The sequence below is a fragment of the Trachemys scripta genome, chromosome 1 (assembly GCF_013100865.1).
Source record: "Trachemys scripta elegans isolate TJP31775 chromosome 1, CAS_Tse_1.0, whole genome shotgun sequence".
Classification (NCBI taxonomy): Eukaryota; Metazoa; Chordata; order Testudines; family Emydidae; genus Trachemys; species Trachemys scripta.
In genome coordinates this window covers 335,794,003-335,818,631 of record NC_048298.1, presented here as the reverse complement: position 1 = coordinate 335,818,631, position 24,629 = coordinate 335,794,003, and the positions used below count along the sequence as shown (strand labels likewise).

The window sequence follows — 24,629 nt, the reverse complement described above, 5'->3', positions numbered from 1 at the left end:
GAAATTGTTTGTATTATGGCATCAATTCAGTAGACTTTAGCAGGAATTGGGAAGTGCATCAATAAGTAATAAAACATAACTTAATTTTATTTTTACTGAATCTAAAAGATGGTTTTATGTAGTGTCTCATGTTTGATATTTCAAAGGGTATTGCATGTTTATAACCCTCAGAAGAATCATCAAAATAAAAAACTATCCCATACTACTAGATGTTCTTAAATATCCTTGTAGATTGATCATGGCAAAAGTATTCAAGAAACAGAGTGAGACCTCTGTGTCTTCTAGCCAAAGAATTGTCACAATAAGCATCCTGTGTTTCTGCAGCTGAAATGTCATGAAGACAAAATGATCCTGTCAAGTGCCTTTTGAAAAAAACAAAAACTTTAAGGCCCCAATCCTCCAGCAAGCTCTGTATCACCTTACACTTGTATGAACCTTACTGCAGGATTGAGGTCTTAACTAGTTTAAGTGCTTATGTGTGATATTACTTGTAAGTGTGTAGACCGTATTTATAGTAATTTCTTAACAGTATAACATTTCTCTACTTGTTACATGTCCTAGTAATAATACTCTTATCTAGTGCTTTTCATCCCTAGAGCTCAATGCTTTACAAAGGAGGCCAAGTATCCTCTCTATTTTACAGATGGGGAAACTGAGGCATACCAGGGAAAGTGACTTGCCTGTCGCCACGCATCAAACCAGAGCCAAGGATTGAACCCATGTCCCCTGAAAACCTGGGGATTGGCCTGCTAAACCCAGGGTTGTGAGTTCAATCCTTGAGGGGGCCATTTAGGGATCTGGGGGGGGGAAGAAAACCTGTCCGGGACAGTACTTGGTCCTAGATAGAATATCAGGGTTGGAAGGGACCTCAGGAGGTCATCTAGTCCAACCCCCTGCTCACAGCAGGACCAGTCCCAGACAGATTTTTTCCCCAGATCCCTAAATGGCCCCTTCAAAGATTGAACTCACAACCCTGGGTTTAGCAGGCCAATGCTATCCCTCCCTCCTAGTGACGGCAGGGGACTGGACTCAATGACCTTTCAAGGTCCTTTCCAGTTCTATGAGATAAATAAATAAACAAACACATGGAGATTTACCTAAGTGCTCCAGCCACTAGACCCCATTGCCTCGCATATAGTCCCCCTCTCCCTATTTTAATTATGCTTTTTTGTTTTTTGTTTTTCGCATTTCATTTGTCCTGGTTTTTAATTTTGCAGTTTTAATTATATTTTAACTAGGGTTTTCAAGCAATTAGAACAATCGCAATTAATTGTGCGATTAAATAAATGAATTGCAATTAATTATGTGATTAATCGTGCAGTTAAACAATAATAGAATATCATTTATTTAAATATATTTGTATGTTTTCTACATTTCTATATTTTCACATATATTTCAATTACAACACAGAATACAGTGTTTTTCAACAAAGAAATAGTATTTTTCAGTTCACCTCATACAAGTACTGTAGTGCAATCTCTTTATCATGAAAGTCAAACTTAAAATGTAGAATTATGTATTAAAAAAAACCCTGCATTCAAAAGTAAAACCATGTAAAACTTTAGCGCCTACAAGTCCACTCAGTCCTACTTGTTCAGCCAATCACTCAGACAAACAAGTTTGTTTACATTTGCAGGAGATAACGCTGCCCGCTTTTTGTTTACATCAGCGGAAAGTGAGAGCAGGCATTCGCATGACACTGTTGTAGCTGGCATTGCAAGATATTTACGTGCTAGATGCACTAACGATTCATATGTCCTTTCGTGATTCCACAGGACGTGCATGCATGCTGATGACAGTTCTGCTTGATAATGATCCAAAGCAGTGCGAACCGATGCATGTTCATTTTCATCATCTGAGACAAATGCCACCAGCAGAAGGTTGATTTTCTTTTTTGGTGGTTCAGCTTCTATAGTTTCTGCATCAGAGTGTGGCTCTTTTCAGACTTCTGAAAGCATGCTCCACCTCTTGTCCTCTCTGATTTTGGAAGGCACTTCAGATTCTTGAACCTTGGGTCGAGTGCTGTAGCTATGTTTAGAAATCTCACGTTGGTACCTTCTTTGCATTTTGTCAAATCTGCAGTGAAAGTGTTCTTAAAACGAACAACGTGTGCTGCTAAATCATGAAATATATGGCAGAATGTGGGTAAAACAGAGCAGGAGACATACAATTTTCCCCCAAGGAATTCAGTCACAAATTTAATTACGCATTATTTTTTAACAAGTGTCATCAGCATGGAAGCATGTCCTCTGGAATGGTGGCCAAGCATGAAAGGGCATACGAATGTTGAGCATATCTGGTACATAAATACCTTGCAATGCCAGGTACAAAAGTGCCATGGGAATGCCTGTTCTCACTTTCAGGTGACATTGTAAATAAGAATCAAGCAGCATTATCTCCCGTAAATGTAAACAAAGTTGTTTGTCTGAGCGATTGTCTGAACAAGAAGTAGGACTGAGTGAACTTGTAGGCTCTAAAGTTTAATATTGTTTTGTTTTTGAGAGCAGTTATGTAACAAAAAATCTACATTTGTAAGTTGCACTCTCACAGTAAAGAGATTGCACTACTATGCTACTTGTAAAATACTATTTTTGTTTATAATTTTTACAGTGGAAATATTTGTTATCAAATTAATAATATAAAGTGAGCACTGTACACTTTGTATTCTGTGTTGTAATTTAAATCAATATATTTGAAAATGTAGAAAAACAGCCAAAAACATTTAATAAATTTCAAATGGTATTCTGTTGTTTACCAGTGTAATTGAAACTGCGATTAATTTTTTTTAGTTAATCTCGTGAGGTAAATGCGATTAATTGACCGCCCTAATTTTAACTGCAATATTATTGTTCCCCAATTGTTTTTTAATATGTTGTCTTATACCAGATGTAAGTTAGCTGTTCCTGTCTCCTGTAGATATGGGTGTTCTTGTACTGGAGGTAATGACCAAACCTGACCATCTTCCAATTGGTCGAGCTCAAATCAATGGACTATCACAACTATCTCCAAGCCACCCAATCAGTGGATTTTTCACCATTATTTCACCAACATCTGAGAAACTAGGAGAACTACAGGTAGTACTGAAATCTTTCTCCACAGCTCACCTGAGCCAGACAAGATTTTAAAAAAATTGGTGCCTAGAATTAGGCTTCTAAACCTATATTTAACCTTAAGTATGTTTTTGAAAGTCTTGCCCCTGGGCTATATTCCCTTGAAGAAACTGATTCCTTTGATTGAAAATGTGTAATGTGAACTAACTGCTTGTAAATATTCCAGAGATTAAGCTAGTATCTGACATAACTGTATCAAATACATAGCCTCTAGTATGGAAAATGCAACATGCCACATAATACGGAAAGTAAAACAACCATAGAATGTTTGGCGCATTTAATTAAAAACATTCTTCTCACATTGTGTCTTTTCAGGTATCTCTAGTTTTAGAGCCCTTGTCTGAAACCTATGACAGTAGCAGCTCCATCCCAACCACAGATGTGAGTTTAGACATTGCTGCTTCTGCTCAGGGAACCAGAGGAATGACTGAATCCAGCAAGACTCTGTTTCTTGCTCCAGCCCAACTACATGGACCGCCTGGTATGGCTGGAAGAGAGTCTGTTAACAGTAGCAGGGCCGCTACTCCAAGGTAACTTTTTTCCAGATAAAATAAAGGAATTTCTTTTAATTTCAGATGTTTTATTAAGCAGCAGCAATGGGTTTATGACTAAGGCTGTAAGAAAATCATGGGCCGCAATTTTGTTGTGGCTTCTACGACTTTATATAGCTTCTACAAATTCGAGTGGTGTTGTGACCCTATGCTCCAGGTCACAACACCACTCACTCAGGTTTGGACCAACTGCCCCTCCATCATGCTTACCTTCAAGAGCCAAGCAGGAACACATGGTGTGTCTTTTGTGCTGACCACACCACAACCACAACTCTAATAAACTGGCTGCTGTTTTTGAACCAAACAATCACAACTTTCTTACAGCCTTATGTATGACTTCCATGTGTAGTCTAAATCATGTTGTAATTCGGCATCTAGCTAGGAAAAGAATAAGGGGACAGATTCTCAGCTGGTATAAATCTCCAGAGCCCCATTGACTTCACTGGACCTATGTGGTTTACATCAGCTGAAGATGTGGCCCAACTGTTTGAGTCCGTGTATTTCATGGTGCGAGCGTAAGAATAGAAGTCAGGGTTTCCTCTGTGCACCGAAATACAAATATGTCACGTTTTTCTTTGAGGTGGGGGATGCAGTACTCTGATTAAGGAATGTGTACAAGAGTTTGAGGAGCACTGTATTTACAAATCAACTTTGGGTTTTACTAAACTTTCTCTTTTTAAATAGAGGAATAGACCACTTGCTCTTTCAAGAGAATTCCGAGAACATAAAGAACAGTTTCTCTGGGTCTCAGCATCGTCTGATTTTACCAGATGAAAATTTAAAAGTGAATCCTCCAAAGAAACAGGCATCATTTCCCAACAGTTCTGATCTTGAATTGCAAGCAGGAACACCTGTGGGGAGCCACAGTAACGCACATGTACTGTCTTTGCACAACCCAACTACAAAAGACCTCCTTTCAGGTTTGTAAATATTTGCCATCAGGGTTTAGGTTTCATTTGAAACTGTACAAGCTCATTAATATTTCAGCTAGCTGGCATGTGATACAAGCTAGTGCTCTTGTAGGACTAAAGGCTTCAGGATAAGTGTTGCATGTAATGTTCTAGAGACAGTATTTGGAACTTAAACTGGCAGTCAAAACACTTTTTTGTATTTAATACATAAAAAAGATTTAATTTAGTGCTGGTGGCAGGTGGTCTGATTATCCATAGAACAGGTATAGCATGGGCAGCAGCTGTACAAACTACCTCATCCTGCCTCATCTCTGACTGGAGGAACAAGAAAGGAGTATCAGTCTCCTAGCCTATTTAATCCTTGATTTATCTGCTGAGATGGCTCTCAAGAGTGCAAACTGTGTAGTGGGATTTTGTTTTTTCTTTATCAGCCCTTGTTTGATAAGAATTGGACTTAGATCACTAACTCAGTTGCCATGGGCCACCAAGTCAGCTGTCAGGCTATAGTATTATTAGTTCACCGTCATCCTGAGCTGGATTTAGATGAGTAAACCAACAGTGGAGCTTCCATATATCCTGTTACCAATCTTCTGAGCCATCCATTGTATTTACTGAGAAATCTTGAAATTGGACTGCTAGTGAGGAACCTTTGGAGTCAAGTCAACCTTCCATGGGTTAATCTGGCTACCATACCTACCATACCCTCTCCCCACCATCAGGTTCAGTCTATCTAGCACAAGTGAGTTGTGCTTCATACTGCCCTGTGCTCAAGGCTCAAGTAGGACTGCTCCCTCTTACTCTCCATTGTGTTATATGCTTTATGGTATATAGCAAACTTAATCTCCAATATGTCAAGGGCTCTTTATAATGACAGATAGAGACATAAAATTTACATCTGGCATATTTACTTTGTGTGCACATGGCTTTTTTATATTTTAAATTAATTTTTAATTTTGAGTTTTTATTCTTTATTTTCCAGCTCTTCTGGATCAAGGCAATAAACTCCGCAATGCCATGGCTGTTTCTGCAATGAAATTCAGCCCAGATACTGATGTTGAGTTGAATGAAGTGCATCCTTCTGTAAAGAGAGACACTTTCAAAGCAACAGCAAAGTGAGCTTGACGGAGGGAGTGTTTTTTACTTCCAAGCCATAAATTTCAAGGCATTATCATATTTTCCTATAATGCTGTGATTTGTGTCACATCTGTCAGTATTCTTATTCAAACAAGGGAAATTAAAGCCCCGTTGTAAATAAGCACCTACATTTCACCTCACCAGTTCCAGTCCATGTTGGTAATGACTTAACGTCAGTGCCATCTGAAGGTCATTCAGTGATCTGTCTGATATGAGTGAGTAGTTCTGTCCGTGATGCACAGGTATCCACAGTTGGCACCCTTGCTGATAGTTTAAGCAGAGTCAAAAGGTTACATGAATTTAGAGTCTGAGATACCCAGTCAGGCCTAAAAGAGATCCCACAATTTGAGGCATGTTGGTAGGGAGACAGTTCCAGCGCTGCTGCCTATGCTATATTTGATTTGTAAATAAGAAGAGGATTTCAGTCTCCCCAGGAATGTTGATCAGGCACCTTTCATGAGCACTTTAAAAAAATAAAAAGAGAAAGAATGAGAAAAAGCATAGAGAGCCTGCAGCTTTTTGTACTTAGGGAGTTAAAATGCAAATAGAAACACACTGTATATAGGTTTTTATTTGTGCTAAATAAGAGAAAATCTGTTTGTTTGATAGCTGAAATGAATAAAATCTAGAACAAACCAGAAACACTTATTATCCTTACTCCTCCTCCTCCTGGTCCCTCTTCACTGGAATAACTGTCATCCAGGAGCCTTAAAACCTTGGACCCTGATGTCATATCCACTACTGAAGATCCACTTCTCCTAGCATCTGAATATACAGTTCAAGAATTTGATTCTCATGCTGAAAAAAGAGCAATACACCTACTACTGGGCAGGTGAGTGCCATGGCATGTACTGAGATGTTATCGTAAACATTCCCAAAATGACCCAGATATTTATTTCTTGTATTATATGGGATACTTGTTGAGTCAGCGCATCCTCGGAAATATTTTGGAGTACTGGGTTATCAGGTGGTGGTAAGAGAAAGTATTTTACACTTTGAGTTTGTGCCCACCTTAGTTGTGAGGGTCTTTTGTTCAAGCAATATTGCTGATGTTGTTGGAAGACTAAGCACTGTTTCTAGTGCAAATTGATTGTAGTTAGTTATTACTTATGTTTTGCCGGCAGAGATACTAGGCAAATATTAGGCAAAAAAAATATACAATCTAGACTTTAAGCAAAATAGAGAGTGGGCACTATTTATATTTACTCTTTGCCCAATTATTAAATTGCCTCTTCTCCACTCTTAATCCAAAGAGTTGCTTACATTTTTATGTGGCTTTTAAGTGGCTTTTCAAGATAGTATATACACATGTAGACAATATATATATTTTTAAAACACCATCCTTAACTGTTGTTGGTATCTAAATTAACTTTTTTTTTTTTAAATTACTTTCCCCCATTTATAATTGCTTCCTTTTTGCATTTCACTCAGTTAAATAGTGAAGCCAAGTCAGCTCCCTCATCCTGCAAAGATTTATATATTTTAGTACATTTAATAACTTAACTTTTTACTTAATTTAACTTCTAATAGACATGAGTAGTACCATGGACTTCACTGGAGCTATTTGCACACGTAAAGTTAAGAACGTGCTTAAATCTTTGCAGATTCAGAATTCTAATCAGTTTCCCTTTCTGGTTTTCTTGCCATTGTGTTCTTGTATTTTTCCCCTTTGGGGGAAAGTTTAAAAAAAAAAATTTTTTGCCAGCAAAATAAGTGAAAATCTTTCTTTTCACTTTTTTGTAAACCCCCCTTCTTTTTATTTAATAACCTAAAGCAGGGGGTAGGCAACCTATGGCACGCATGCCAAAGGCGGCACGCGAGCTGATTTTCAGTGGCACTCACACTGGCTGGGGGGCTCTGCATTTTAATTTAATTTTAAATGAAGCTTCTTAAGCATTTTAAAAACCTTATTTACTTTACATACAACAATAGTTTAGTTATATATTATAGACTTATAGAAAGAGACCTTCTAAAAACGTTAAAATGTATTACTGGCATGCGAAACCTTAAATCAGAGTGAATAAATGAAAACTTGGCACACCGCTTCTGGCCTGAAGTATTGGAGGAATATCCAGGTTTTAGCTTGACGCTTGTGAATGGTACCATATTGACAGCCTTGGAAAATGCAGTTGTTGCCTAGCCTCAAGAAGTGTTCTACTAGTGTACCTTTACCCTGTTCCCAATGAACAATGTGAGAGTTGGCTGTCCATGGCCATCCAAATTTGGGTGTCTGAGTGCTCTCCTGACGTTCAGATGTGGTGGTGAATTTGTGTGGTGAAACTGATCCCTTTATAATGGGAAGTGGACTGACATTCACCAGCTCATCTCACAAAAGTGGCAGGTTTAAAATACAATCTTGTGAAAACTTTTTTAAAAGTAGGTTATTAATAAATAAATAAAAATAAATTAATGGAGATATCCTATCTCCTAGAACTGGAAGGAACCTTGAAAGGTCATCGAGTCCAGCCCCCTGCCTTCACTAGCAGGACCAAGTACAGATTTTGCCCTAGATCCCTAAGTGGCCCCCTCAAGGATAGAACTCTCAACCCTGGGTTTAGCAGGCCAATGCTCAAACTACTGAGCTATCCCTCCCCCCAATAATAATTAATAATGTTGTTTGGGAAGAAGGGATGCTTTTTAATTGGGAAGAAGGGATGCTTTTAATGAGTTGTTATATCTCACAGCAGCATTACTGACCAACTATTCTACAATTGGTTAATAACATAGCAAATGCATCCTGATTGGTTAATTGGTCAATAATTAAATCACAGTGTTTTAATATCATGTGCTGCAAAAGGCTGCAGGAGACGCATTACAGAGACACTTGTGGCTCCCAAGCCTCAGTCTGAGTATCACTGCTTTAGGATTTCTATCCAGATCAGGTCTGAGACACATTTTGAGGGAAGCTTGTTTTGTTTCTGCCTGTGCCATATCTCTTAACTGGACTCTTCATTACTGTCAAGCACGATTTTCACTGTTGCTAGTTTGAACATCACAACTAATTTCAAATCTGAATATAAGGTGTCTATTCTATAAACAATGCAATTAGAATTGATATGAAACTGCTATATTAAGAGGGATATTCTTTCCTCCTCTTGTGTCCACAGTTCTGCTGATTTATCCCCTGTGCATTTCTGGGATGGGACAGGTTCCCCTCCAGAATCTCTTTCTGCAGGAAGTGAGGTGTATGACAGCGAGCTGAATGATCCTCACTATGACCAGAGTCTGCTGGAGAATTTGTTTTACACAGCTCATGTAAGTGGGGGATGAGGGGAAGATGCTTAGGCCACAGTGCTATAGTAAAAGAAAATCAAGACGACAGATCAGAAGGAAGAGAGACGTCTTAGTATCTATAAGGCGTTTTTGTGATGTAGCCTATAGAAGTTTGTCAGTATATTAAAAATTACATTAAAAACTGATAAAAGAAAATTATTAAGATGACAGTCAAGCACTCTCGTTGGGAAATGCCAGAATAAAGATTGCCCATGCAGCGTTAATTCTGTCCCCTCTGAGTATGCTTTTTGATTGTCTGATTACATGATCACATGCTATTTTTCCTACCCTCATTTATTGTGGCTGTTGTGTACCTTTTGTTGGTGTTAATAATATTAAACTTTTATTTTTTCCAATATCTCTTTTTAGAAGTCTGATACCAGTTTAAGTGACTTCCTCAGTGATGATGAGGATATTATATCATCTAAAAAACTAATCAGGACAAAAAAGCTTGTGAAAGGTGACCACGGAAACCATCAGAGGTCACAGAAAACTTTGGATTCTAGCCTCTGTGATCAGAAAGAAAAGGCAACAGAAGTGAAACCCAGGTGAACAGTTCAGTTACAGACTCCTTTGTGCAGTAGCCTCATATCATAAGTTGCCATTAGCTATAGTCATGCAGTGGTTCTCAACCTGCGTCTTGTGGGCTGCTTGCGGCCCAATCAGCACACAGCCGTGGCCCATGTGACATCCTCAGGGCCATACAGGTAATATTGGATTAGGCCCACAATGGTAAATAGATTGAGAACCACTACACTCCCCCACACTTTCACTTGCATATAGTGTAACAGTGCTTTGAATAACCAATTTGATTAAGAATTTGATGTCCTTTTGTATGATGGAATCCAGAGAGTTACCATACATCATTTAAGAAAATGTGACCAGGTGCTTAAAGAGATAGTCAAGTTAAAAATCATGTTTGCAAAACAAAAAAAGTATCTACCTTTCTAATAATAAATAGCGCTTTGAATGAATAAAAACTGAAAATATTCTAAACCAAAGTTGCTATTCATTTTCTGTAGTTTGTTTACTTTTTGTATTTCCTTTAGCTTGCATTTTTGTTAATAGCCAGTTTCACTTTAAAGTTCTTCATGCAATATTTGGGCAGCCTGCATTGCAGAGGAGTGAAAATCTGACTCCCTTGGAATTTAAAAACAAGTAAACAAAAAAAAATAAGAGCATGTAAACTTTTTATTAGCTTGTTTTTACAAAAGCTAGTTCTTAACTGCATTTGAAATGACAATGTTCTTTTAACCGAATGTATGCATTATTTACAAAGCCTCTACAGAAAGCATGTTACCACAGGCTTCATAAAAAAAATAAACAAAGCTCAAGGTATCTTGCCTGACTTACAATAAAATCTATGGCTAAACATGAAACAAATAAGAAACAAATAGAGAATAAATAAAACTCTTAGCATAAAAGATTGTCAGTCAGTCAGAGAGGAAGTTACACCAAGCAATATTGTATTCACATTTGAGAGTAGCTTCACTGTCAGTCTGATACACTGTTTACAGTGGCGCCTCTCAGTAATCCAATTAACCAATTTAATGATCCACTAAACTTTTCTTTAAACCCAAATCAGTATACTTCCTTGACTTTCTAAATGGCTGTGTTGCTGTTCCCAAATTCCACACCTGCTGCTATCATTGCATTCTACTGTCTGCAGGTAAAATTCACTTCTGTGGAGATGCAGCACAAAAAGCCTATGTACCACTAAAGTCCTCAAGATACAGTTTACATGGTATGTAAGTGGTCCATAGGCCTGTTGCTGATCCCCTGCACACAAGTGGACTTACCCTATATCTGTTGCAGCATCTGCATCCTCTGACCACTGTCACAGGCTTCCTGAACCTTTTCTTGTTGCAGAGCTGAGTTGGGAGGGTATCCTGTCTTATGCAGTTAGAATTGCATGGAAAGAAAACGTCTGCACTTTTCCTTCTTTATATAGGTGTATTTCAAGTATATAACACATTTTAATATAGAAGCCACCTTCATTATCTGCAGTTTACATACTGTGACTGTAAAGGGTGAGTAGGAAACTTGTGATGAAAAATGTAGTTCAGTGAAAAAACAAATGTGCGTGTTCATGTATTGTGAACCATTTAAAAAAAAAAACATCACCCTGCCAGCCTACAGTTTTCCCTTAGGGTTTTGTTGCAATGAATGTTTGTCTAAGCCGGATTATCTGCTTTAACCCTTTTCAGCTGTTCTCCTGCTAGACCACTACCACTTTCTGAAGCTCCCACAGAATGCACAGAGGAAGGGCAAGCCATAACCTTAAATGTGGATAGGCTGGCATTGCTGGGTCGAATACACTTAGCCAGAGTCATAATTGAAAGCTTGAGAATTCCTCCTGAAAGCACCCAGACTACACCAGGCAAGAAAAGCTTCACAGGGAAACCACCAAGACCAGCATTAGCTAAAAAGCGGTAAGAATTATTATTTTTGTGTGTGTACGTGTACCTTTGTTGGATTTTGGAACCAGAGTTCTCAATGCTGGTGTTTTGTTCAATGGACCTTATTTCAACAGGGTCCTGAGGTTCTTTCCTCCTCTCCTTGTCTTAAAAAGTAACACACAATACAATATGCAGCATTGTAGCTGTGTTGGTCCCAGGATATTAGAGAGACAAGGTGGTTGAGGAGTGCTGTGTAAGATCAAAAGTGTGTCTCTCTAACCAACAGAAGTTGGTCAAATAAAAGATATTACTGTGACGGGATCCCCCAAGGGTGCAGACTGGGACTGTGGGACCGCTGTGTCCCCTTAACTTTCTCCAGCCTGGGCTGTCTCTCACAATGCCTTGCTAGTGACCAGCAGCAAGCCCCGCCAGGCACTGTGATCACCCAGCACAACCGCATGTGGAGCCCCACACCCTGAGCAGATTTGCCTCCAAACTTCATGCCAACTCACTGGTAAAGATAAACAGTTAAACAAATGTATTGACTATAAAAGATACATTTTAAGTGATAGGCAAAAAGTCAGCTAGTTACCAAAAGAAATCAAATCTAAGCAAGCAGTCTAAACTCTCAACCCTATTAAACTGGGCAGCAACTAGAAGCAGTTTTTCTCATCCCACTGGATATTGCAGTCTATAGTATGGAGATTTCACCTTTGAAATCTGCGCCAGCCCTCTCAGTTGGAGTCTCAAGTCTTCAGTGTCGTCGTTGCTTGCAGTGTAGGTGGGTGAAGGAGAAAGGCCCAGTATGTGTCCACTCTGTCTGTTTTATACCCTCAGTCCACGTGCTTGGAAAACACAAGTCCAGGCATGTCTGGGGGCATTGCTGAGCCACTTCAAGCAAGGTTGAGCCATTCCCCTGGTGTGGCCTCATTCAGGGGAGTCACTGCATTGTAGCTCCCTTGCTGGACAATACACTGTTAATGGGTTATTTCACATCCCTCACGGGCGTGGGTTACTCTCCTTGCTGTTGCCTCTGGGGAGCTAATATCTGGCTGATACCCAGCTAATATCTGGCTGTAAGTTGGGGACTGTCTACACTGGCAGAGTTACAGCGCTGCTGAGAGAGCGCTGAAAGGAAACCGCTGGTGTGTGTTCACATTGTCAGCTGCCTGCGCAATAGCGTGTTCACACTTGCAGTGGTATTCGGAGCAGTGCACTCTGCGCAGCTGTCCCACAGAGCATCTCTTCCTCTTCCCACCACTCTTAGCATCAGAAGGCGGATGGGGTCGTGGGGCATCCTGGGTCCTGTCCCAATGCCCCATGATGCATTGCTTTGCATCCCAGCAATCCCTGTGCTTCCGTCCGCATTTGGCGCCATCTTTCAACAGTTTGTGTACTGCGCGCCCTGCCTCCTCCACCTGCAGGAATGGATCCTGCTCTGTTGACCAATATGCTGCTCGCTCTCACTAACATGTCACGAGTGGTAGTGGTGTTATTCCTTAAACTACAAAGGCCAGAGGAGTGCGACATGGATCTCGCCACACATACTAGCTACGACCCAAGATTGCTTGTGGCATTCACGGACGTGCTGACCACAGTGGAACACCACTTTTGGGCTCGAGAAACAAGCACTGAGTGATGGGATCACATCGTCATACACGTCTGGGATGACAAGCAGTGGCTGCAGAACTTTCACATGAGGAAAGCCATATTCGTGGGACAGTGTGATGAGCTTGTCCCAGTCCTGCGGTGCAAGGACATGAGAATGAAAGCTGCCCTGTCGTTGGAGAAGTGCGTGGTGATTGCACTGTGGAAGCTGGCTACTCCAGATTGCTACCTATCGGTCGCTAACCAGTTCGGCGTGGGAAAGTCGACTTTTGGACTTGTGTTGACAGAAGTGAGCAGGGCCATTAATCACATCCTGCTCCAAAAGACCGTGACTGAGCAACGTGCGTGACATTGTAGATGGCTTTGCACAAATGGTCTTCCCTAACTGTGGAGGGGCAATAGGTGGCCACGTACATTCCAGTTCTGGCACCAAACAACCTAGCCACCGAGTACATTAATCGGAAGGGGTATTTCTCAATGGTTCTCCACGTGCTTGTGGATCACTGTGGGCATTTCACGGACATTAACGCAGGCTGGTCTGGAAAGGTGCATGACACATGCAGAACAAGAACAGAACAAGGAGCAATGGTCTCAAGTTGCAGTGGGGGAGGTCCAGGTTGGATATCAGGAAAAACTATTTCACTAGGAGGGTGGTGAAACACTGGAATGCGTTACCTAGGGAGGTGGTGGAGTCTCCTTCCTTGGAGGTTTTTAAGGCCCGGCTTGACAAAGCCCTGGCTGGGATGATTTAGCTGGGAATTGGTCCTGCTTTGAGCAGGGGGTTGGACTAGATGACCTCTTGAGGTCCCTTCCAACTCTGATATTCTATGATTCTATGATTCTATGCATCTTTCGGAACCCTGGCCTGTTCAGGAAGCTGCAAGCAAGGACTTTCTTCCCAGACCAGAAGGCCACTGTAAGGGAAGTCAAAATGTCCATTGTGATCCTGGGAGACCCTGCCTACCTCTTAATGCCGTGGCTTATGAAGCCATACATGGGGCATCTTGACAGCAAGGAGTGGTTCAACAACAGGCTGAGCAAGTGCAGAATGACTGTTGAGTGTGCTTTTGGCCATTTAAAGGCCCACTGGCGCTGCCTTTATGGGAGGCTAGACCTGGCCGATGACAACATTCCTATGCTTATAGCTGCGTGCTGTACACTCCATAATATTTGTGAAGGGAAGGGTGAAAGCTTCACTCAGGGCTGGACCGCTGAGGCTCAGCACCTGGAAACTGAATTTGAACAGCCAGAGACCAGGGCTATTAGAGGGGCGCAGCGCAGGCCATAAGGATCAGGGATGCCTTGAGGCAATTTGAAGCTGAAAGCCAGTAATATTTGTTGCTATGCTCAGGAGTGCAGTGCTTGTAATGCTAGGAGGTGATTGTGATTGGTGCAGACGATGCACTACGAAGGTGTAAGAAAATTGCCTGTTGCTTTGCAGGGCTCTGTTTGCTTTCAATGATTGGAATAAAGATTGCTTTCAAACCAAAAGAATTCTTTTATTAAAAAACAACAACCGGAGTGGGGAGAGAAACAAAAAAACACATCAGCCCTGAGGGGGATAGGGGAAGGGAGAGTCCAAGAGGGAGGTGGGATCCCGGGGTGGTTAAAGATTTGTGTATGTCCAGGTATCATATGCAACCTTGTCCTTTGGAGTACGGTGCAGCGAGTACTGTACTTCAGCAGGACTAAACTGCAGAGGGACGGGTGTTGAGTGCAGTGGGTACTGGGAGTCCACACGGCTGGACTGTGACGGGCAGGAGTGGAATGCAGCAGGTACAGACTGGAGCCAGGAGGTTGATAAGAGTGTGTTGGCGGTGTCTGGGGGGGCGCATGGGAAAGAGTTTTGTGACAGAGGCTGCAGGGGAGGGCAGGTGCAGAGCTGCTTTGTTTGCAGTGCTAGTAGCGCCTGGAGCATATCCGCTTGGCGCTCCATAAGGTTTAAGAGCCGTTCTCCTTTCGGTCCTTCCTCTTGCTGACCCACCACTCTTTCAATTCTTGTTTTTTGGCCGCAGAGTGCATTATGACATCACGCAGAAAGTCCTCCTTAGTTCTTCGTGGCTGCTTTCTAATTCTGCACAGCCGTTCCGCCGGCGATGATAAAGAGGGAGGCTGGGCTCCCAAGGTCATATATGTGAAGCCAAAATGCAACATTTTACAGAAGCAGTATTGTTTGCAACACACAGCAACACTTTCAGCAGATTGTAACCTTTCCCCTGATATATATAAAGCATGCCTTGTAAGGTAATATCACAGTTATGTACAGATGAGGAATATGGGGGGTTACAGGTACTCCCCCAAGGTACAGAACGTCACAATTACCTCACCCTCCTTGTCTCATTGATTAGACTTCAACAACATGAAGATATTTTAAGGTCAGGTTGTGTATTCCTCTGTGGTTTTGAGGAACTGCATGTGTGTATTGTGGGTGTTTGCATCCTGGAAACGAAAGCATGTTTGTGGAGAAGAAGAACCTGTGAGGGCATTGGATAATCTGATATTTGCAGGATAAAGCATACAAATTGAGATTAGTCTGGATAATAAAGTCTTAACTGGTTATTTCCTTGATAGAAAATGCATTTAAGCAATCTTAACTCTAATTTAACAAATGTTGTACTTATTGTGTAAGTAACAATATTGCATTACATTGGAGAATAAATTCTTTTTCATCTCTGTAGTTCTTTAACGGAGTCTCAGTAGCAACAGTACTCAGATAAAACGTGCAATAAAAAAAACTGTAGTCCACTAATATTGAAGGACCCGTGGGCCCAATAACTGGGCTTGTGGACTCTGTGGCTACAAAGTTTACTCCTGTTGCGTATGGCCTTATTAGGGGCACTACACCACTGTTAGCCTGGGATCTTTAATTAACTTTTTCATTTGTAGCACTTTCTTCGTTGAGTACCACTTTCCAGTGGGAGTCTCCAAAAATGAAACAGGACAGATTTCCCTGACAACAGAAGTGATTCGCATAGCTTCAAGTAAAATCACAGGCGAAGGTAAGAGTTTTATTTTTTCTTAATCTCAATTGTGTTGAATTCTACACCTCTTAGAAATGTATTAGCTCTTTCTGAAATTTTATTATGCTTTGCGGAAGGGAGACCCAAAACATCCACTTGTGAACCTGCATAAGTTGCATCTGACCCAGGATAGTTGGTCAGTGCACAGGGACTTTGGAGATGGAACGCTCTCCTGCAGGGAAAAGGGATCTAAACATAATTGAATTTAATTTTAAAAGTGAATGAATAAATTAGATGACAATAGCAGACTGTTGCCCCCAATGGAAAACTTTCTTAATGCACAGGTATGGCTGAGCATTTGTTACTCCTGCAAAAAGGTAAGTTAGTTTCCGTTATAAGAGAATTGAATCGCTGAAAACTCAAGATATTCTATTTTAAGGTTCCAGCAAGAACCCTTGATTCTGATCCTCATACTCCATCCGCTTTCTTTATATGGCCCGAGAGATGCACAGAGTACTTGCTTGCTATCCTGATGTGGGCTGGAACTTCCTCCTCTGGAGACTTCATACATGCACACAAATCCTGCCCACCCTCCACATACAGACTGAAGATTTCTCTGCTCCTTTTCAATTTAATGGAAGTCCAGACAAACACTCATAGCTGTCAATCTTCCTTACAGTGGTGAAATTTCAACAGCGGTTTGTGTTCCCTATTCACTTTGGTGGACTGATGATAGAGCACTGGTGGAACTCTGATCTTGCTTTCAAAATCTACATGAGAAAAAGTACACAGAAAAAGGTACTTGCCACAAGTTAATCAGTGTAAGCAAAAATGTATGCGTTTTGGGCACTCAAATACTTTTGTACAATCTGATGTCCTTTGTACATTATCTACAGTGCTGTATTAGAATTGCTGTAATCTCAATCACAAGAGAAAGACAGACAAATTGATGGCATCCAAATGGGCTGCTGCTTTAATAAGTAATAACTACTGAGATATTTTAAAAGGGTTTGAGGTATGTGCAGTTGCTTTTATGGGAATAATATGGTGTTCATCTTGCTATCTCAGTTCAAGACTGAAAAGCCCAAATATGTTTCTCCATCACCCTTCTCTAAAATCATGGTATTGCCATTTAAGGAGTAGGGGGTGAATTTAAGCATTAACCATCAAACGGACTTGAGTAATCCAGCATTTCTCAGTGTGGCACATACCCCAGTGCTGCTGCATGGAAGATGTATACATTAAATTGAGTAGGCTTTTGAGAATACACAGCAAGGTTGAAAGGGGGCATGGTTGGTTTTATTTTCTTGAAGGAGGGACTCAGCTTTCAAAAGCTTGGGAAACACTAGAGTAACCTGTGCATTTGAAAAAAATAAAATGTACATTTCTTTTGGATAAATGGGTACATGTAAGTAATCACAGTCACGTAATCTGCTGCCTACAGAAAGTCAGGGAGTGGGGTTAACTCAGTTCAGATTTTTTTATAATCTGAAATAACATTAAACATATCATTCTCCATCTGCCCTAATAATCATTTTCTAATGGAAAACGATGAATAATTTGTCTCCTTGGTAAGTGTAAAATCATATTCTATCCCTGGAATCTGGAACACTTCTCTTGCAGTGATCTCAATTTCTGTGAGAATTTTGGATCTCCCTGTTGCCATCATCCCGTGGTGATGCCTGGATCAGGAACTAATGGAAACCTTAGTTCTATACAAGATGAGTTTGTATTAATATAACATTGAGACTGTGTGCTGAAAAGGAGAACAGTAGTGTACAGGCTTCTTCAGGAGTTGTCACTGCACAATAACTCCTGGGTTTCTTCCTGATCAGCAAATCTTTCAGAAATCTTAGAATGAATTTCTTTTTTTTCCCTGTCCTCAGCCAGTTCTGATTGGCTCAGCAACTCTTACACTGCGGAAGGTTATCCAGTCCGAACTGCTCACTGTCAGCTGTGAGCTACCTGTGGAGGAAGAGGGAGGTCAGACACAGCTTGGACCTATAAAGGTAAATAAATTCCCATACAGTGTTTGAGTTAAATCATCTTTTATGATTATATTTTGGTGGCTGAATATCTTTTCTCTTTTTTTGTCTTAACTTTGATGCCACATCTTAAAGCTGGAGGTTTGTGGGTACAGTAGAGTAGAACCCCGATATATATTTTACAAAGGCTTTAGGGAGACACCTGTAACTTTCTTAAAATCAGGAGTTCTAATTGTAGTTCCCCTGAGTACAGTGTAGAACCATCCAGTTCAGGGGAAGGGAAGGAGGAAGCGTCTACCTGGGAATTTCAGCCCTATAGAGCTGGGGAATCCCTGGGGAATCTAAGCAAAGGTTGGTTCGGTTACTTTTGTAGTCCACCAGAATGGCAAGTTTTTTCTATTATAAGGCTTGAAAAACCCACTGACCAGGGTGAGTGGGCAGATCCCCTTCTCCAAAGAGCAGGGGAAGCTATGGAGCAGAGTGGCCAGGGAACTGATCTACTTGCCACTTAGATTGAGGCTGTTGTGTATGGGCTGAGTTAGTGAATGGAAGGATAAGCATGACTGTGCTGGTTACAAGGGAGAATGGAATGGGATAGTGTGAGAAAGGAGAAGAAGGGATGGATGGAGGAATGGATGAGAAAGGAGGAATAGAATGGAGAGGGGGGGCATGCAATGGATTGTGCAAATGACAGGAAAGAGAGGGAATGCAGCCTGAGGAGGGAGAGATTTGGAGACAAGTAAAATGAATGGGGAAATCAGTGGTGAAGGAGGAAGAGACAGAGAACAGGAGGAAAGAAAGGAGTGTAGAAAGAGGTGCCTTAAATGAAGGGGGGAAGAAATAAAGGGAAGGAAATACTACAGAACAGAAAAATTAAACTGGAATAGTCATTGAAAGATGAAGGCAAAGACAAAGATACTGTAGCAGGAGAGGAGAAAAATGAATGGAAGAGATAGGAAGAGAGAAGGAAGTACAAATGAAAGGGAGGAATTCAATGCCAAAGTATTGTGATCAAATAATGCTATATAATGTGGACAAAAATCATGTATAGACACGTCCAGATAAAGTGCCCAATGGGAGGTAGTATTTTTTTTACCTTGGCTAGTTGGTGTCAAGTACATTTTCAAGCTGTATTATTATATAAGTTTGAAATTGTAGAGGTTTTCTTCATTTAGGGCGAAGCTTTATTTAGCAAATCTTTCTGTAGGATTTCTTAGAGTAAGGGTTGAGATTCATGATCAACATACATCCATAAATGAGCTTTTAGGGTTCAGGAAGGAAAATTAATGCAGCTGTTGAACCAAGTATGCTATATATTTCTGACTTGCTATTGCTGGGCCTGTCCTTCATAGAGGGCAGATATTCTGATTAAATATTTTCTCCTTATATAATGCAGGTATCATTGGAGCTTGCAGCTGACAACAAAGACTTTACCAGTGCCAATGCCAGGTCAGCTAGTACTGTCCAGCAAGCCCCAGTTTATGCCATCAGAAGTCCAGGGATTAAGTTACAAGAAGCTGACAGAAATGTTATACATGCAAAAAGCCCTCGACTTTTGAAAGAAAGCAACCAGGAATCCTCAAAGAGAACAGATGTACCCAGAACAGGGGCGCTGCAGTCACCACCATCCATGCCATTGTCTGCGTCCCGTAACCTGATGACAGAAATCAATGCATCGGAAGAGGATGGATTATTATTGCATGTATTGTTAATGGTGCCTGATGGAAAGGATTTTATTGCTGGAAACTCTGGAATCCATGGTTCCTGTAATGTGTATTTAAACTGCAAGCTATTCAGCACAGAGGAGGCAACAAGATCAGCTGTCATGTGGGGTACAACACAACCTGCCTTTAGCTTTTCTCAGGCAAGTCACACACCTCTCCTGTTATGCTGTCTAAATTGCATATTCCTGTGAGGGGCAAACTTTTTCCCAAGCCCAAGTTTTTATCTTAATACAAGCCATAGGGACTTCTCTGTCTCTCTCTCTCTGATGTATTAAAGTGCTCTTATTACTACTTTGGTCATACCACAAACCATGAAATGCAGTGAACGTGGCCAGGAATTGCCCAAACAGTAAACAAGACCTTTAAAATACCAGAGGAAAGTAGGCAAGGAAGTCCATATATAATAAAGCAAGGAAAAGAAGGCAACTACTCTGTGGGAAGGGAAAGAGATGCTTAGAATGTTGTGTCCAATGGTGTATGGTTGGAGGGATGACTTCATTTCTTTATAATCCTGTATTTTTTTTATCTTCATATACTATATGCGTTAGTCAGCACAAAAGCTAGAGTTAACGCAATGTTAAGGGATAGAAGCCTCAGCCAGGAAATTCCAAAATTTTAGACTTCTGTTGTTACACAAACTCAGCCATGTTTCATATACTGTTGTATTTACATCATTTTGACCAAATTGTTATAGCAAAAATCCCTTTTTTTTTTTTCCCCTTGGGTTTTTTTTCTTTAAAAATATCAGGAATGTCAAATCCGTTTTCCCCAGTTTTATTGCAGGATTCATTGGGAGTCTTAGAGATGTGAATTGTGGGAGTCCTCAGGCCTTAATTGAAGATGTGCTTTCATTGAAAGACATATCAAAGACCTATTTTTATCCCAAGTCACTACACTGGTAATTTATGATAAATAGGTGTTACGCTCCCCTTCACACACACACCCCCGCCAAATAGTTTAAAACAATCTGAATAAAAATCACTTGCCATCTCAATCACACCTTTTTTTGCATGGTACGTTTTCTAATTCTAACAAAACTGGGTAGACAAGCCTGAACTCCAACTAACAGCATTCAGACCACTAGGGAAATCGTCCTCTGTTAAAACAGAATACTTTGTGTTTGACAAACAGCTTCCCCTTCTGTTTTAATGCAGTTTGCTTCATTTGCTAGTTGTGCAGTAAACTCTCTCCCATATTAGGTGATGCCTATTTCATTAACTCCCAAACATCTGGAGAGACTCAAGAACAATGTAATGGTTATTGAAGCCTGGAACAAGATGCGAACCCCCGGATGCGACAGACTACTAGGATTGGTGAAGCTTCCTCTGCATCAATTTTACATGTCATTCAAGTAAACAGGCTCTTGAACTTTTTGTTCTGTTTTTGACCAGAGTGTGGGCTATGTGCTGACCAGTGGCAGGGGAAAGAAAGGGAACGTATATCCTTATAGCAGTTTGCAGCAAGAGTCTGCCCTGCATTGTAGGATTCAAGACTTGAGGGCCAGACTCTGAAACATGTGTCCTTGGTCAGACTGGAAAGGCTTTGTCAACAGTGCAAAATGTCTGATCCATATTATTGTTAAACTATATTCTCCATTGGAACTTTGCTAAAGTAGCATTGGCATTAAGCCCCCCATCCTGCAATCAGATCCTTGGAGGTGGATTCAGAAGTCTGTGCAAAGCTCACTTCAAAGGGGCCCTACATGGGTGCAGGAGTCTGCCATAGCTGATGACTGCAAGGTCAGGCCCTAGATTTGTATCAAGAAAATCTACAAGACAAGCAACAGTGGTCCCACTGATGTTCACTAATGTGAAAAGTATGACTTTCGCTGCTTTAAATCCACCATTTGCACACCACTGTTGTGATGCAGCAACAAGAGGTTAACCAGTGAACAGCCCCTAGAAATGAAGACAGCTGCAGTGCTATCCAACTAAACCAGCTTAACTCATCCTGTTTGTAAGAAAATATGTCTGTAGCAGTTTAACCTGACCATTCTCAAATAGCAAGCCGTGGCGTTCATAGTTATCATTAGTTACATTGAATTCAAATAGAAATTGGTATGTGTGCTATAAACAATATTCAGTGCCTTCCACTTGTTTCAATCTGTCCTTTCCCAAACTGGGACTGAAATAAGCAGGTGATCTTATCCGTAAGACTATCAGGGAAATGTCAGTTTACATAGCACAGGTTAGTGCTTCTAACATAAAAATATTGTCTGAATAGCTCAACTTTTAGTTGTAATTGCCTCATTATCAGGTGGTCTATCCTGAACATTTCTTTTTTCCTCTTTTGTTCAGGGTTTTGGTTCCCTCCTTCCTTCCTTAATTTAATGACAGCTTTTTTCAAGCAATACCTGCCTAAAGTGATTTAAAATTGATCAAAATAAGGACACACATTATTTTTATTTCAAGTTACTGGTTCCTGACATTTCAGTCAAATTAAACAGAGGAGCAAATCAGTTAGTGCCTCAGTTAGGTGGAAGGTGCTTTATTATTCAATTCAGTGCACATTAGACACTGGGATTTATCAAGAAGTAAATACATATTGCTATGTCTTCCGACTACTACCACTAAAGGCCTTACTCCACTGTCACCCATCTTTTTGTTCTTTTTCAATGGTTTTTAACTAGTAAAATCATACACTCGATGGCTGTTTTTGTAGTCTAGTGGCAGTACGTTGTGCTACTAAATGAGGATCTTTGGACAGGTCCCTAACTCTCATCCTTCATTTGCTGGGCTGGCAGTAGCTGAGAGCACTTTACCTCATTTCCTAGAGATCAGTGCTCACTAGCTGGTGAAGGTTGTTTCTCCTATCCACCAGAAGGGGGAATCAGTATAATATGAAGTCCAAAGGTTGGGGATGCGGGGAAGCAGGGTCTCCTTATCTGTGATGCGTCATTGTAAGACCAAAGCTCTTTGTTTAAAAAAAAATAAAATAAAGGTAATTGGCTTGTCTCATTGCATTGAGGGCTTTAGGTGAAATGAGTTGCATCTAAACACATAATACCCTAGTGGCTTGTTCTGATGCCTGCTTTTTCCTCTCCAGAGACCCCAAGATTTCTCGCCTGCTGCTTCAAGCTCAGTATCCAGTGGTTGCAGTGGACAGCTATATGTCTGTGATAGATGTTTTTACAGGCAATAAAAACGGGAGCCTAAGGGTCATTCTGGCAATGGGTTCAGCTGATCAAATAGTGGCACTGCAGAGACTAAAAAATGAAGAAGGAACTGTACCTCCCATCATGCAGCGGCCTCCCCACTCTCTGGATCCTCCCCCTGCGAGTCACTCAATGGTATGCTCCCATAACTACTGTTTTGGCTTTTAGAGACTCATTACATAAGAACGGCCATACCGGGTCAGACCAAAGGTCCATCTTGCCCAGTATCCTGTCTTTCGACAGTGGCCAATCTCACCTTGTTCAGTTTATCTTTGATAAACTAGGGATCCCTCATCTTTATTTTTTGTCAGAGCCCATCTTACAGTAGATTGTCACGTTGTCACCCCTCATTCCAAGCAATGGCACAATTGCTGTATCTATACTTTACTTTTTTCCTGTCCTTTCCCTCCTCCCCTTTTTTGTGTCTCCATTCCCTTTTATCCCATTCTCTTGTTTTTTTCCTCTTTTTCTTTTTTTCCTTTGTTTTAATTTATTGTTGCTTCCCCCACCTGCACGCTCACTACCAGGAAACCATATTTTTGTGTCCGTTGGTGGTTCTCTTGGGCCTGGACATGTACTCTTGCAGCTACACTGCATTGTGAGAGGAGACGCATGTAACTTGGGCTGGTGAACTGCTTTTTTGAGCTTGTAGCCCTGTATGTATCTGATGCTTTGTCCAGCTGTATTATGGACCATGTGCCTCAGGAGCAGGGAGGGAAGGAGAACGTAAAGAAGCTGCCCACAACAGCATATTTGAAGTGGAAATCAGAGCAGATCCAGGGTCATATAGCTTCCCCCTACACCAGTGCTGACCCCCTCCTATATCCCCACTGCTTCCATCTAGATTAGAATTGTCTGTAGTGTCCATCATTATAATGTCTAAGCCCTGACCCTCTGCACCATGTGCACCTAACACAAGTCTGGTATTCTCCCAGGGGACTCACCCCTGAGTTTGGGAAAGACTTGTATGAACAGTTAGAGTTGAGGGGAGGTGTGTTTCTCATTTTCTAAACAAAAGTTGCTACCATGTTTTAAATGTTTATATAAACTATAATGACTCAATGCAATTTCAGTGTCAGGGTGATGAACCTCATCTTCTCATTCCTTTAGGAATGTAGCTCTTGTACACTCTCGCCAAGGTGCTTCTTTTGTTCACAGGAATTCCCTTTATCTTATTTAGCAGTTGGAGAGAGAAGGGGAAGGACTGATGGAGCATGCATTTGAGATTCATGTGGAGAAGGTTAAAGGGCTCACTCCCCTACAGTCCACAGTCTGGGGAGAGGCTGATTGTTATGTGCAGTACTATTTTCCAGTTCAGGAGCCTGACTCCAGTGTGTTACAAGGGACTGAATTATATGAAAACGGTAAGTTTGGTTTGTGATCAGACTTTGTTTAAAGCATTGCTTTAGCTAAGCTTTGTTTGTTTCTGTTCTAGCTCCCTGGGTACAGTGTCTGTATCTCTGTGCTTCCCTGATATGGCTAGTGCAGCAGAAAGACAATGTACAGCTAACTTTGGGTCAGCTCAACAAACTAAAAGCTGCACCCTTTGAGGTAGATGGTAAGACTCCCATTGATTTTCAATAAAAGGTATCAGGTCCTATGTCCATTGATTTTAGCACCTTTCACCTAAAGATCCGAAAGCGCTTTATAAACTTTGACCCCAATCCTGCAAAGATATCAGCATGTGCTTAATTTACACACTGTGAGTAATCCATTGATTTCAATGCAGGCTTCACATGCATAAGACTTTGTAGGAAAAAGTCCATAAACTGACTTAGACTATATAGGGCTTATTTCACTTCTGCGATAGCTGAAATATG

General features: G+C 40.9%; 1 protein-coding gene across 3 annotated transcripts in view; it reads left to right on the top strand.

Moving 5' to 3' along the window:
- The window catches only part of C2CD3 (C2 domain containing 3 centriole elongation regulator), an 86,502-nt gene that overhangs the window by 1,568 nt on the left and 60,305 nt on the right, over positions 1-24,629 (top strand). For 2 of the 3 annotated variants that reach the window (XM_034759199.1, XM_034759198.1), the window contains exons 3-17: positions 2,917-3,074; positions 3,426-3,640; positions 4,346-4,581; positions 5,552-5,684; positions 6,410-6,538; positions 8,814-8,961; positions 9,349-9,527; positions 11,187-11,411; positions 15,873-15,985; positions 16,626-16,744; positions 17,833-17,955; positions 19,328-19,795; positions 20,855-21,006; positions 22,701-22,944; positions 23,990-24,173. In XM_034759199.1, coding sequence (XP_034615090.1) covers positions 2,917-3,074; positions 3,426-3,640; positions 4,346-4,581; positions 5,552-5,684; positions 6,410-6,538; positions 8,814-8,961; positions 9,349-9,527; positions 11,187-11,411; positions 15,873-15,985; positions 16,626-16,744; positions 17,833-17,955; positions 19,328-19,795; positions 20,855-21,006; positions 22,701-22,944; positions 23,990-24,173 — 2,826 coding nt within the window. The remainder of the gene's footprint in view (positions 1-2,916; positions 3,075-3,425; positions 3,641-4,345; positions 4,582-5,551; positions 5,685-6,409; positions 6,539-8,813; positions 8,962-9,348; positions 9,528-11,186; positions 11,412-15,872; positions 15,986-16,625; positions 16,745-17,832; positions 17,956-19,327; positions 19,796-20,854; positions 21,007-22,700; positions 22,945-23,989; positions 24,174-24,629) is intronic. The other variant, XM_034759200.1, reaches the window with a different exon arrangement.